At 42.1% G+C, this 15,364-nt stretch overlaps 1 protein-coding gene and 1 long non-coding RNA gene across 12 annotated transcripts in view; one reads left to right on the forward strand and one right to left on the reverse strand.

The window, feature by feature from the left end:
• The window catches only part of BNC2 (basonuclin zinc finger protein 2), a 485,878-nt gene that overhangs the window by 324,380 nt on the left and 146,134 nt on the right, over positions 1 to 15,364 (reverse strand). For 8 of the 11 annotated variants that reach the window (XM_060409510.1, XM_042243468.2, XM_042243467.2 and 5 more), the window contains one exon: positions 2,132 to 2,332. The exons of the other annotated variants lie outside the window; for them this stretch is intronic. In XM_060409510.1, the coding sequence (XP_060265493.1) occupies positions 2,132 to 2,332 (201 nt within the window). The remainder of the gene's footprint in view (positions 1 to 2,131; positions 2,333 to 15,364) is intronic. 11 annotated transcript variants of the gene reach the window in all.
• On the forward strand, positions 1,221 to 11,652 carry LOC121818651 (uncharacterized). The gene is made up of 2 exons (XR_006058676.2): positions 1,221 to 1,433; positions 1,957 to 11,652. It is a non-coding gene; the product is annotated as an uncharacterized LOC121818651 (long non-coding RNA).

A 15,364-nucleotide genomic window follows, 5' to 3' on the forward strand; every position in this document is an offset into this window, starting at 1 on the left:
GATCAAAGACATCATAATGGTTTAGCTGCACAAGTTTCTCTCTCTGAGCAATTTCAAATTATTTTCCCAATTTTGATCCACCATTTATATAATTTACTTTTATTTGTTTTTTAGCTAAAATGCTTTGCACAACTTAAAGTCTCCTTAGATTCAAATCTACTTGGAAATGGGCTAGTGCCAAAGAAGCAATCTAACACCATCTATGTGGTTCAATGGCCATTTATCAATTGATCATTATCTCTATCTGGTTTTATTAACTCTTTTCTAGCTAGAGGGAGACCTAAACCAACCTCCCCTTTCAAAACACACACACAGAGACCACGACCTCCAGTAACAAGAAAACCCTGAAGATGATATCTAATTTTTAAAGTAGAGAACAAGTTATTTGGTCCTAAGGTCAGTGAAAACATACTCTGTATTCCAACCACGAAAAGTCACCCAGGCAGGCAGGGATGTGCTTCAGAAACACACCTCTCAAGGCACCCGGCAGTGGCAAGCCAAAGAATATCTCTGGGAGGAAATGAACTTTTTAACTTGCAAGAATGGGAAATTGCACATCAAGAGTTGCTTATTGGGCTTGTGTTGATTGCATTTAAATCCCAGCTTACTGTATCAGCAGTAATCAGGGTCCCTCTACAGGATATGTCAAAATACACCTTATTCAAATGCGTTTATCCTATCTAGAACTGTGTGATACAACTGTTCACTAGCTAAAGGCTACAAAACTCTGGCTCTCTGTACTACCTTTCGCAGATGTATTTCTAAACTTGTCGTAGGTCTCCAGTCTGGTAAACTGGTTTCTTTCCTTCTTCACTAACACTTTAAAAATCAAATTAACTCAATGAAAGTATTTAGTTCTCATGAACTCCTTACAAACAAAGTAGGTTTCCATAAAAGAAAGTAATTGCAGTGTATATATATATATATATATATATTTTTTTTTTTTTTTTGAGAGAGAGAGAGAGAGAAGCAATACCCATTTCCTAACAACCTCCATCTGCTTAAAATCCCAGTGTACAGTCACACTTTCGTGCTGTGCGGAGGCTAATATCATACTAACTCTTGCTTTGTGTGGGTCTGATGGAGGCTTTTGAAAAGCAAAGACGTGTCTGAGAGGGAGGCACCAGGGAACTTCCCTCCCTCGCTTGAGCACAGTCCAAGATGAAAGTTTCTGGGTTGTTTCCCTTCGCTTCCTCTCCCCCTCGCTCCCCCTCGGAGCCGCAGAGCCAGCGATTGTGCAAGAGGAGCCGGGCGCGCGGGGCGCGTAGGTACCACCAAGCGCACGGTACACGGTACGAGCCGCGGGCTCCGCTGATTAACGAGCAGCCTCCGGCGGCCTTGGGCGGACACGTCGACCCTCCCCGCAGAGCCAGCGGCGGTGCAGCCAGCCGGCCCGAGGACGGCTCTGGGGAGGACGCCAAGGCTGCCGAAGTGTGAGTGCACCGGCCGGCGGGTGGGCGAGCGGGCGGGAGCCGAGCGGGAGCGGCGGGAGCGCAGGGCCAGAGCGCAAGAGGCGGCGGCGGCGGCGGCAGCAGCGGCGGAGGAGCTGGGACCGGCCAGCGGCTCAGCCCGTCACACACGCCGTTCCACCCGCGCCCCTCGGCGGCGCTGCCAGCGGCTCCCACGCAGCCTCCTCTCCCCGGCCGGGGTCGGAGTCAAGCCGCTTCTAGCCCAGGGAAGTCCGTCGGGCAGGGCCGAGGGGCCCCTGTACTTCATGGCCGTGGGGTTGGCAAACCTTACTCTTGAGATAGCAGCCACTTGGATGAAGTGATTAACGCAGACAGATAACATGTCCTGGGTGGGGGGCGGGGGGCGGGGGGGGCTTATTATTATTATTATTATTTAACAGAAAACTAAGAAATAAGTCTTCCCCTGACCCTGGCTGGACTGTGAAACTTTGCCACAAATGCCTTTCCTTTCTTTTACTTCAGTATCCTTTCCCCCTTTTCTTTTAAGGAGCCCTTAGGGAAGCCGAGAAGTAACCTTGCTCGTTCCAGTAACAATTATGACAAAACAGAACCCAAACTACGAAGTGATCAAGATTTCAAAAATGTTTAGAAAGGAAAATACCAGAAGCAAAAGTACACATAACAATTCAAGGTTTCCTTTAAAAACAGAAAAAGTAACTTACCTGTTGGGACATTCTGAATAAGAGGTTAGTATCAGCGTTTTGCCATGTTCCCATGAACCCTGGTTCAGCTGGAGTCGCTCTGGTTCCGAACTGCATGGAGTTGTCAGTACAGGAGTCTCTTAAAGTCAAGTCTCTTGCCCTCTTTGGCTCTCTGTCTCTCTGTGTCTCTCTTTCTCTCACATCCACTTCTGCCTCTTCTGACTGAAAAGTGAAGGTGGATTTTTGAGCCTCTTGGCAGCCAGTAGCAGGAGTGTAGTGTAGTTAAGAAGCTGGCTGAACTGTGCATTTCATTTGGGAAGGGGGAGATTTGGGGGAGGGAGGGGGTCAGAGCTTCTTTTGCACCTTCTACACAGACACCCCTATCATTTATGCATAGATTGTGACTCCCTGAGCTTGCCTTCGCTCGGTTTAACAGCTGCCTGTCAGGTGTGCAGGCAGCACTGGAGACCCAACCATCAGCTTCAAACTCTCAGCCACTGCATGTCATTGGATAGTAGAGCTGAGAGTCAACTGCACTGTTCCACTGTCAGGCACCGAATGACACCCTGCACTAACCCCTCTCCAGACACACGGAGAGAGAGATACACACTCAGGCACACTCCAAGCAGCACTGAGATCAGGGATGGTCCACGGGGCAAGGAGAGGCTGGGGCCCTTCCCAGGGAATTTTCCCAACAATGCTTTCGGGTATAGCTTGCAGTATCTGACATTAGTCTTTGCTTTAACATTTGTAAACTACTGGGCTTAAAAACATTTTTTTTTTGCCCCTAATTACACTGGAAGAAAGAGAAATACTCAGCTGTAAGAGAATGTGAAGTTGGCTTAGATGTTGTCTAAATGTTAGCTCCTAAAAGAAATAGTATGTGCTGGGCTATTTATAATCACATATAAACTCCTGGAGAAAATAATATACATAGTGATGTGACCTTACACTCTAAAAAGTATATAAATAAACCTAGCAGGTTTTTGAACATAGAAGATGCACAATAAACATTTGCAAAATAAATACACACTATTTACTATACAGTTCCCTCGGGGCATTAATTACTCAATTGGATGTTAAACAATAAGAAACTGAATGGAAAAGGAAAAAAGTGTACCTTTTCTTAAAGCTCAGTAAGTAGAAAAAAAAAATCCTTTGTTAAAGTTCCTGGATGAAGCTTCTACAATATCCTTTCAAATCGTAAAAAAGAAAAAGATGAAGAAAAAAAGCCTGTCCCATTTCAGGCAAAAAGTAATGAATATAAAAACTCCATTTTTCATTCAAGATCTCTATAGAAAATTCTATAACATTTTCCAGCCTGATGAAATATAACCTTGATAGCATGTCATATTTTTAATTAAACCCAGTTTAAAACAAAACATCTATTTATTAGATCGTATTTATCTACTTTATTTATGGAAAAGCAGAACTGAACAAAATGCACTGTACATAAACAGTAACTCCAAAATGGAAAGCTAAATTCATGTCGTCTCATAAAAGTAGTCAGCAGGAAAAAGCCATCCCTCCTAAACTTAAAATGTAAGGCACATTAATCTTCAACCACCTACAAATACCGAGGACAAATGTACCACTCTCCTTGCTCCTTCTTAACTCAAGAATAACAATAAACCTTACTCTCTGAAACAACAAAAGAAACAGAAAGAGCTTCAATGGCAGCTCAGTGTCATTAGTGGACAATGAGAAAAGATGAGAAAGCGTGCACTGTGTTGACACAAATGTGCCTTCCCCTCTAGAACCGCCATCTCCTGAAAGCTTTTCTGTTAAACTTCCCTCCGGTTCACCACCATTAAGCACAAAAAAGTCTCAAAAGCAGCAAATTCAATATCTGAAGAGAAACAAACAAGAACTCGAAGAATTGTTGCCTTAAAATATATTAAGTCCACCTGTGGTCAATAAAAATATTCTGGAGGGGGTGAAGGCAGAAAAACCCTATGAGTCAATTGTCAACAGTGACTGTACCTTTACAGCTAGCTATTACCCACTTAAACTCCCTCTAAAATTTGCTAGCCTCTTGATTTCTGAAGTGGCACTCAGTGCCTCAGTCAAGCTGCCTGCTCAGCTCCTGACCTTCCCACTAATGGCTGTTATTTGTGGGAGGCTTAAGGACACTGTCAATAGCAAGCTTCCTCCTCGCTCCTTGCAGGCTCTGTTGTATCGCTTTGCCTGTGTGCTCTCTCTTGCCTGCCTCTGGCTCTCCAGCTCTCACCCTGTCGGCTCCCCCTCCTTCCTTCCTCTCTCCTTCACTCCCTCTTCTTCTTTTTCCAGCCCCCACCCCTCCTTTCTTTCAGTGCTATGGTCCTCTCCTTTCCCAAGTATCCCCCTCCCCAGCAACCACACACACACACACACACACACACACACACTAACAACACAAAAATCAACTGGCATGCAGCAGCAAGCACCTGCAGTAATAGACTCTTTTATTAAAACTGTTATTCTGCAAGACTTGAAATTCCCCATGGACTGGGCCATGTCAAAGCCGATATAATTAACTAGAGGCTCAGCAACGGATCAATTACCAGACAAGCAAGTGATAGTGAAATCAATGAAAGATCATCAGCCACATTATCAGTGTTGCAACTCATTAGGGCAAAACTGAGAAATGTGCTCAAAGCGAGCCCAAGCAAGGTGGCATTACAAAACAAAGGGCTAATTTGGAGACCCTGCTGTGAACAATCTGTAACAGAATTAGCCTTTTTTCCCCCTAAACTGCACAACTCTGTAACTAAATGTGACAGACTGAGAGAAGCAGTTTATTAAGACACCAACCCCAAGTTTATTTAGTTCATAAACTCTCTCCTAGAAAATCAATACAGTCTGTACAGGGTTATTAGGCTGACTAGCTAATACATCCAAATCTGGTCTCCCCGGCTGACAAAATGCTACCCAGCCTAGGGAAACTGAGCTCTTTCAGAGGGCAAAGCTTGGGTTGCCCTACATGAAACAAGTTTACAGTGTAAGTAACTAGTATCTGGCATGTAACTACTGTCAAGGCACATGCCTCAAAAGCACCAGTTATCTAAGTTGCTTTTTTTTTTTTTTTTTTACTAAAAATCTATCATGCAATTCTGCACGAGCTAAATGGATTTGATCAAACAAAATTTTAACTTGTTTGTAAGAACAGTCTACAAAGAAGACAAGCTTTCATACGATAAGAGGTAACAACCCTGACTTACCAAGAAGTGAATGAACAGGTAAACGAAAACAAAAACCTCAGGCATAAACACATACTGTGCTTTGCAGATTTTAAGTTTCAAACAATCATTTTTAAATCAAGTCCTCAAAATACAAATTTGACTCCTCTAGAAACCTCCAAAATGCTTGATTTGAACTTGCCACTTACTTCCACATAGAAACACAGCATGCAAAGTCCTCAATTCCAGGATAATCTTTTGTCTACCAATCGGGACACCTATAAGGACAGAGATACAAAAAAATACACACCCACAAGGCACAAACATGACTTTTGAGTTTGTCTACTGGCTATATAGTTTGCAGATTGTAAACTAACTGTCTACAATCATTGGTATTAAAATTACTTAAAACTAGGGGAGTAGAGGCAGGCATCACTTACACAGGTTTCTGCTGTCCTGATCCATGTATTTCCACTGAAAGAATCACAAATACTAAAGGCTGTATGTTGGCTTTCCCACTCTCACTGAGAGTGAGAGACAAACCATGGGAAAAAATACACCAGTTAGGTCTAAATGGCACCCAAGTTAGTAAAGACACTGTGAGAATGTGAATATCTCCATCTCATCACAACATGCAGCGGAAATACACTTATACAAAAGTAAGAAACTCAGATGTAGTTTACAACATTAAAGCAAACTGGAGAACTGAAGAAAAAAACAAAAAGACAATAGTTTTTGGAAGTGATTTCTTATGTTTAAGATGTTTTCACATTTAAAATATCCCAACAAAAGGATTATACTATAAGCATGACTTCAGTGTATCGGCTCTAAGATACTAAATCCTAAACTTCAAAAAAAAAATTCTTCATTCTCACAAGACTTAAATAAAATCCAACTTATAGATTCCTATAGACAAACATTTGCCCCCTAACTTCTGAGCTGGCATTTACCAAGTATCTCATAGCTCATGTTTTTGAGTCATCTATGAACAAAATTAAATATATATATATTCTAAACCTATACTATAGATACCAATGTTTCAGATAGTAATCAAAAGTTGCAATTACAAAGAAATTTTAGTTTTTAAAACCTTTTTGCATATAACTACATACTATGCATGTACCCTCAATGAGATCCAATTAGTTACAAAGAATTTGCATTTCAGTTAGTGTGGGATAACAAGACTATAGGGAGGCACAATGCAATTCCACCAGCAGAGTTAGAAAGTGTGTTCTTTCTCTTGTTAGCTCTGTAAGCAATAATTCCCACAACCGACTATTTTAAATGTTACTGATCTTTTCAATATTTGGGTATTGAGATGGGTTAGATTTTTCCCTCCATTTCAAAAAAAAACAAAAAAAAAAAAACACATGTTGGTACAAATATAAGCCACAATGAGCACCTTGAAGAAACAAATGAGCTAAGGATTTTGTTTTGTATGTTTGTATGTGCGATTTTTGGGGGGGCGGGGGTAGGGATACTGTTTGTTTTCTTTTTAATATTCATTATTAATTTCTTTGAAAACACATTGCTTTCTTAAAATAAGTTCCATAAGTGAAGGTAAGGAAGTATCACTGAGACAGTTCTAGAATGTAAATATATGTGATTTTGCGATAAAGGCATGCATTTAGTACACAGAGAAAGTACTCAAGGATTGTCCTTTTTTCAGCTATGTTTCCAGCAATGTAAATCCTAGGCAAATATCAAATAAATGTACGATTTATAGACACAGTTTAACAAGCATCTCTAGGACTTCCGCTGGTTCACGGAACAATACCTGTAATTCCCTGGGTTCAGTTCAGCAGCTGTTAACAGATTCTGTAATCTGTAATGACAGTAAACTGGCCTTTGCTCTTCTTTTATGCACTATTCATTTTCAAGGCTTGGTTAAGTACAGAGCTGGGTTAAAGATCAGTGGTTTTCCATGTGACACACACTGGTATTCATCTAATGGCTTGTCAAGACAAAACTGTCCTGTTCTTGCCAAAATAATAAAAATGACGCTCCGCATCGCATGACAATCAGCACTTCCTCGTGGTAAAACAACTCAAGCTTTTGTACTTCACTTATTTTATAGAGAAAAAAAATTCTTAAGTAATTGGCTATCCAAACCTATCTGCAGACTTAGGCTGCTCTTCTCAAAGGAGATTTTTATAATGTTATGACCTCTCAACCCTCAATGTGTAAACTAGTTTCTAATCAAATCAGACTTCAGAGTATAAAAAGAATGCTGAAGCTTCAAATTCGTATAGCATTAATGTATATAACATAATATATGCAAATTATGCAGAAGCAGCAGGCTGGGCCCAGTCACAGAGGTGGGGGTAACCAATTGAGGAAATGTCATTTTTCCTGAGAACAAAGTATGGGACTTGCTTTGCAACATCTGTTGGGCTGTGTGAAATGTTAACAGATGTCTTAAGTGAAAAAAAGGAAAAAGAATTAATAAAGGAAACCTCCTCTGAACAGATAATCCACCCAAATTTCCATATTCTGGAGAAAAAAGAGTTGACAGCAACCTTTTTCCCCTGTGAGACCTGCCATCCCTACCTTATTGTGCAGTTTCATTTTCTATGTGAGGCTAAGGGGGAAATTTTTTTGATTCATTATCAAGAATAGAGATAACGTAAAAACAATAATTTCCACTGAGGTTTTCCCTTTGTGAATAATTATATCATAATCTAAGCTGCCTGTTTTCTCTTGAGTCACATAGGTCATTTGATGGGAGGACAGTGAAAATTCATCCCCCTCTAAAAAAAGAAAAAAATACACAGAGAAAAGATGAACTATTACTCTGCCCGCATGTTACGGGGGAAAGGAAGGAGGGAAGAAGATTGAAAAGGAGCTCATATGGTATGTTAGTTGCTCAGTCATGTCTGACTCTTTGCGAACCCATAGGCTGTACCCTGACAGGCTCTTCTGTCCATGCAAACCTCCAGACAAGGATACTGGAATGGGTTGCCATTCCCTTCTCCAGGAGATCTTCCCAACCCAAGGATCAAACCCAAGTCTCCTGAACTGCAAGCAGATTCTTTACTATGTGAGCCACCGGGAGTTCGGCCATGAACACATCTCCTGGAAAATCCCATAGACAGAGGAGCCTGGTAGGCTACAGTCCATGGGGTCACAAAGAATCAGACACGGAGTGAGCAACTTCACTTCACTACACTTGAAGAGGCCCATCTTCACAAATAAGATTCATCCATCACACCTACATCTCTCCGTCTCCACTGACTCCTAATTTCCTCCCATTACCAGCCTTGTAAGAGCTGAAGTACCTCTCTTTCAACAGCCAAGGGCTCTACAGAAGTCTGATGATCATGAAGAAACATTTTGGATTCTACTAGTTGGATCTCTTTTTTCTTTTTTTAAGAAGTCGCTCAGTCGTGTAGGACTATTTGTGACCCCATGGACTTGTCCATGGAATTCTCCAGGTCAGAATACTGGAGTGGGTAGCCTTTCCCTTCTCCAGGGGATCTTCCCAACCCAGGGATCGAACCCAGGTCTCCCGCATTGCATGTGGATTCTTTACCAGCTGAGCCACAAGGGAGGTCCTGGATTCCTGCATTTAAATTTTGAGGAAATCAGAAAACTTTTTTCAGATTCTCATTCGTGTATTAATTTACTGGATGATCTAGGTAAACTTGAATGCAATTGCCTTTAAATCTAGATTTAAATGATGAAGCATGTCTGCCAACTACTGAATCTAACCCTGTGTCTGCTCCTTATGGATGTACTGAACTATGCACCTGTATTCTTCAATAAATCTTTCTCTTTGGAGACAACAATCTTATTACTTATTCTCTAAAAACTTGGGACATAAATTTGGGTTAACAGCTCATAGATTAATTAATTTAAAATGCGTTCAAGATCTTTACAGATTCAAATGAAGGAAGAGAAAAAAAAAAACGGTCTGCCCCCTTGGATTGCCAGTCTCAATCACTGGCCCCTCTCTGCTCTATGAGTCTGTGTTAAAATTGTACATGTTATGTCCTATTTACAACTACGCCCTCACTAGATGGCTCTGGCAGCCTGGACTGGGCATTTCAACATATAGAAACCTCAGCCAGGAGAGCCGGTGAAGATCTCGGGACAAGAAAGGCAGGCGTGCCTTTGGGTTTTGGTGAGCCTGGTTTTTGCCAAAGCAGCGTGGGTATTAAACCACGCTCTGGTGTTTACTCACACGAATATCACATTAGAGCACATGACCAGAAAATAACAACAATAACTGTTGACCCAAAAAAATTGATCACTTGCACTGAGGGAAAAGCTTGTACACTGAAAAAGCAGCACTATGCGATCTCAGAGTGTGGGGAAGACGAGCCTCCTAAAATGAAGTTTGAACAGGGCAGAGATTTAAGTAACTTTCGGCAGTGGCAGGCACATGTCCCGTTAGCAAAAGCTACCTAAGCACCCCATCGTTCCCTTGCGAAAGGGAGAAGCCATTCTGGTTGACACTTGTCTCAGCACCAATTGGCACAATCCGTATGATACAGCATCTGCTGACAGCCTAATCAGGGGCTCGATTTCAGGGAAACACAGCAAGGATGTGTTTTCAGGGACATGTCCAAATGCCATAATCCCTTGATACACTATAAAAAAATAAAAATAAAGAGAACTTGGACAGGGTGTGGTGGATGAGGTAGTTTATAAGATGTTAGGGAAATGATGAATCCTTAGAATCAGGCTATTTGCAGATCCAAAAGCATCTGAGGTCAGCATGAATCTCAGCCTTCAAGGGAAAAAAAAAAAAAATCAAACATGTTACCTACCCTGTTTGGACTTAAAGACAGAAAAATGAGTTTATTCATCTTTTTTCAGCTACAGACAGTGACAATGGCTTCTTCCTACCATAACCTGAAGTCCATGTTTTATGAGAAAGTCTAGAGGAAAATGACAAGTAACATGTTTCCTTAAACAAGCATACAGCAGGCAATTATTTTTGTATGACCAGGAAGAGCTGTAAAGATAGTGCTAATTTCTCTATTTACTTCCTTCTAAAGTCCGAAGACCTGAGAAACTGGCAGCCCCAGTGAAGTTATCATAATAATAGTTCAAATTACTGTCCTGAAGGAAGATTGAGACTGACAGACACCCAGTTAACCCAACTCTTGCTTTCAGAGCTGTCACAGAATAAAGCAACTATGCTGAAGGTATCCCCTTACATGAAATTCACAAACCTAAAAAATTAGTGTAAAAATAAAAAAATTTTGAAGTTTCATAAATTTCAGGAAAAAACAGAGGCTCTATCATGTATGTACATATCTAAATGAAAACATGTTAAAACAAAGCAATTTTGAATGCTGAATGCAGCTGAAGATTGTCTTCAAAATTAAGGAACTCGATGCTAGAAACTCATTAACAGCATATTAAAAACAGAAAGAATTAACAGTTAACAGAGTTCTGAAAAGTGATATGACATTTGGTGAGCAGTAATGTTTGTAAGGGACTGCAAGGAGATCCAACCAGTCCATTCTGAAGATCAGCCCTGGGTGTTCTTTTGGAAGGAATGATGCTAAAGCTGAAACTCCAATACTTTGACCACCTCATGCGAAGAGCTGACTCACTGGAAAAGACTCTGATGCTGGGAGGGATTGGGGGCAGGAGGAGAAGGGGACGACAGAGGATGAGATGGCTGGATGGCATCACCGACTCGATGAACTTGAGTTTGAGTGAACTCCGGGAGTTGGTGATGGACAAGGAGGCCTGGCGTGCTGCGATTCATGGGGTCTCAAAGAGTCAGACACGACTGAGCGACTGAACTGAACTGAACGTTTATAAGGAGGGGCTTCCCTTGGTGGCTCATCAGTAAAGAATCTGCCTGCAATGCAGGAAACCTGGGTTTGATCCCTGGGTCAGAAAGAACCCCTGGAGGAGGGCATGGCAACCCATTCTAGGACTCTTGCCTAGAGAATCCCACGGACAGAGGAGCCTGGCGGGCTGCAGTCCACAGGATCGCAGAGTTGGACACCACTGAAGCGACTAAGCAGCAGCAGCAGTGTCAATAAGAGGCACAAGGAAAGCCTCTGAGGGCCAGGTAATGTCCGGTGCATGCATGCATGCTGAGTTGCTTCAGTCCTGTCTGACTCTTTGGGACTACTTTGGGACTACTGTCTGACTCTTCGTCTGACTACTGCCATCCACAGTGGCAGTAGTAAACTGTTAGACCTGAAGTATACCACCCGTACAGAAAAGTGTACAAACCATATGGGTATACAGGTTGGTGAATTTTCACAAAGTGATCCTACTCAGAACCACCAACTAGATGGAGATACAGGACATTGGGGCTTCCCAGTTAAATGGTACTACTACTGAAAATGGTGAAAACAATAAATGAGAACTATGTAAAAGAAAGGAAAAAAAGGAGAAAAAAATAAATAAGGGGGGAGTAGGAGAGAAAAGGGAAGAGGCCAAAGAAGGGAGATACATGATCACATTCACAAACCATTCATGTAACTGCCACTAAATGTACTGCTAGCAATGGCTTTTTTGAAGATAAGAAGTGTGACCGTGAAGTAAATACCTGAGTTTCACAAAATAAGTATGACTGTGAAAGCCAGAAAAAGGGAGGGAGGCAGAATACTTGCGTGTGCGTTAACTTAGCTAGGTGATGCAAGACTGGGAGTGTATCCAAGAGGCTTAAACACATCTCAACTTGAGAAGCATCAACCCCACAATAGGGGACCCTGAAACATGCCTGCCCACCTCGTTCGCTGAGCCTGTCCCCTGACTTGTAATTATGGCTATTTGGAGTGGACATTGAGCATGCCTATTGAGAGACTGGGGAGAAAATTACACATACTCTACAGACAGTATTATTTGGAGACACTGAGGACATGAAAACATATTGAAAAAACACTGCAAATAAATTCCTCTAACCACCTAGACACATTGTAAGAGTTAAAAGTCTTCAAGGCTGACAGTATCCAGCCATCAAATAAACAAATCCTGGAGAGAACAGAAGTAACTCACTGGGAAAAGCTGAATAATTTGCTAATTGATAAGTCATATACTTCTTTTGCCCTGACTAGCTCGGTTTCTAGCTCCCTTTTCTTTCACATGTTATTAAGACACACATTTTCAACTAAGTATTTTTAGCCACTGTTAGGGAATACTGATCAAAGCCCTACTTGCCAAATACAAGGTGTGTGGAACATGAAAGTTAAGACACAGACCCTATTCATGAGAAGTTTATAATCTAGTACAGGAGATAAGCCAGCATGCTTATCTGGCTAAGCAACCTTAACGAAACACAGAACATCTTAAGATAGTGGCCAAAGGGTATAGGACTTAACAAAAGGAGATTCCTTCTAGCTGGTGTGGAAGGAGGAAATTTCCAAGCAGAGGCAGCATCTGCACTGGAACTTAACTGACAGTATTCCTAGAAAAGTGGTCCAGCTGAACTGGAAAGTAAGGTGGGTCTGTGTAAAACAATGAAGAATGAAAGGGCTGGACTGCTCAATGGGAACTATTATACTGAAAAGGGTCTGGTATGCCACTAGGCTGTGCATGCCCACTCAGTCATATCTGACTCTTTGGGACCCCATAGACTGTAGCCCACCAGGCTCTTCTGACCAGGAGGTTATCCAGGCAAGCATACTGGAGTGGGTTGCCATTTCCTCCTCAAGGGAATCTTCCCAATCCAGGGATCGAACCCATATCTTCTGCATTGGCAGGTGGATTCTTTACCATTCAGCTACGTGGGAAGCCAACACCACTTGGAAGAGATGCTATTTATCCCATCATCCATCAACAGTAAAGACTGCTGAAAGCATCTCACCAGCAGCACAGTGTGATCATTACTATACTGGCAGAAGATTTACCGAGCAATAGCATGACAGACAGACAGATGGACTGAAGTGTGAAAAGACAGAAGTGAAGACATCAATTAGCAAGCTACTATAACAATCTGGGTAAAAAGGCTACAGGCAATAAGCCTGGAGAAAAAAGGGCAAGATGCAACATGGAGGTAAAAATCCAGGGGACAAGAATGATAACATGCGTAACAAAGGCAAAGAGTCAAAGATGACACAAAAGCCCTGGAATTCTGAGCATGGGAAAACAGTAGCACTCTCAACAGACATGGGAGTGAACAAGGTGGTGGGAATATACAGTAAGCTCAGTTTGAGAAAACAGTTGATCATCTGGTGTCTAGGCAATTAGAAACGTTTAGAAAATAGGTTGACACCGCAGTGTCAGATCTGAGAGTCATCAACAGAGAAGTGACCCAAAAGGTAAAAGAAAGTGGCCAAGGTAAGCATCTTGGGATGCTTATTTTGGAAGAAGATGCTTATTGTGGGATGGCTACTGTGGGAGAAGACAGAAGGAACAACATCAACAGGGGTATTGTGATGGTTCTGTATTCTCAATGGCAAGAGAAGTCAGCATTCAGAGAGGTTTAAATATTCTAAGAAACCACACTACTTCCTTTAGAGTACAGTAAAGCCAAGTGTCAAGATTGCTGGGAGAAATATCAATAACCTCAGATATGCAGATGACACCATCCTTATGGCAGAAAATGAAGAGGAACTAAAAAGCCTCTTGATCAAAGTGAAAGAGGAGAGTGAAAATGCTGGCTTAAAGCTCAACATTCAGAAAATTAAGATCAAGGCATCTGGTCTGATCACTTCATGGCAAATAGATGGGGAAACAGTGTCACACTTTATTTTTGGGGGCTCCAAAATCACTGCAGATTGTGATTGCAGTTATGCAATTAAAAGACGCCTACTCCTTGGAAGAAAAGTTATGACCAACTTAGACAGCATATTCAAAAGCAGAAACATTACTTTGCCAACAAAGGTCTGTCTAGTCAAGGCTATGGTTTTTCCAGTAGTCATGTATGGATGTGAGAGTTAGACTGTGAAGAAAGCTGAGCGCCGAAGAATTGATGCTTTTGAACTGTGGTGTTGGAGAAGACTCTTGAGAGTCCCTTGGACTGCAAGGAGATCCAACTAGTCCCTTCTGAAGGAGATCAGCCCTGGGATTTCTTTGGAAGGAATGATGCTAAAGCTGAAACTCCAGTACTTTGACCTCATGCGAAGAGTTGACTCATTGGAAAAGACTCTGATGCTGGGAGGGATTGGGGGCAGGAGGAGAAGGGGACGACAGAGGATGAGATGGCTGGATGGCATCACTGACTCGATGGACGCGAGTCTGAGCGAACTCCGGGAGTTGGCGACGGACAGGGAGGCCTGGCGTGCTGCGATTCATGGGGTCGCAAAGAGTCGGACATGACTGAGCAACTGAACTGAACTGAAAGCCAAGTGTAGTAATAAGTAGTAGTAAATGTAGTAAGAGCAAAACAAAGTACATAGGGATGATAAATACCAAAGTCAGAATCCTGCTTTAGGCTAGGAGGGCGGGTCTTGGACTGAGGAAATGGCAGTGGGTACAATGTAATTATAGGGCTTCCCAAGTGGTGCTAGTGGTAAAGAACCCGCCTGCCAATGGAGACAGACATAAGAGATGTGGGCTCAATCCCTGGGTTGGGAAGATCCCCTAGAGAAGGAAATGGCAACCCACTCCAGTATTCTTGTCTGGAGAATCCCATGGACAGAGGAGTCTGGTGGGCTGCGGTCCATAGGGTCGCACAGAGTTGGACATGACCAAGCAACTGAGCACACACACACAATGTAACTGGGATGGTAACCAGGGGCTGAGATGTATTTGTACATTATTAGTTCTTAAGCTTAAGAAAAATGGGTGTTAATCATACCATTCCTCATACATATTTATAGTTGCAATGTTATATTCTGTATTGTAAGAGAGATGTCTTCATGGGCAAATAGGTATAGAAATTATGTAATCTAGACTGGAAAGAAGAAGTAGAAAACAGAAACTATTCCATGGAAAAATTTTGCAAAGAAAGCAAGTAAAGTAAGAGAAAGTGGTCTGAGAGTCTGCAGGGCTTGGGAGAAGTTAGTTGTGTTCCTGTGTAGATGGTTTGTTTTTCACTATGGGAGGTGAGGGCAAGAGTCTATTACAGGCAAAGGGGATGAAACCAGGGGAAAACAGGATACTGAAGATCTAAGCCAGAGGGAAAATCATATAAAAAGGGTTTTAGGAGAGCATGAGATCAAGAGCACAAATGAATAGG

Source organism: Ovis aries, chromosome 2 (assembly GCF_016772045.2).
Source record: "Ovis aries strain OAR_USU_Benz2616 breed Rambouillet chromosome 2, ARS-UI_Ramb_v3.0, whole genome shotgun sequence".
In the NCBI taxonomy this organism is placed as follows: Eukaryota; Metazoa; Chordata; class Mammalia; order Artiodactyla; family Bovidae; genus Ovis; species Ovis aries.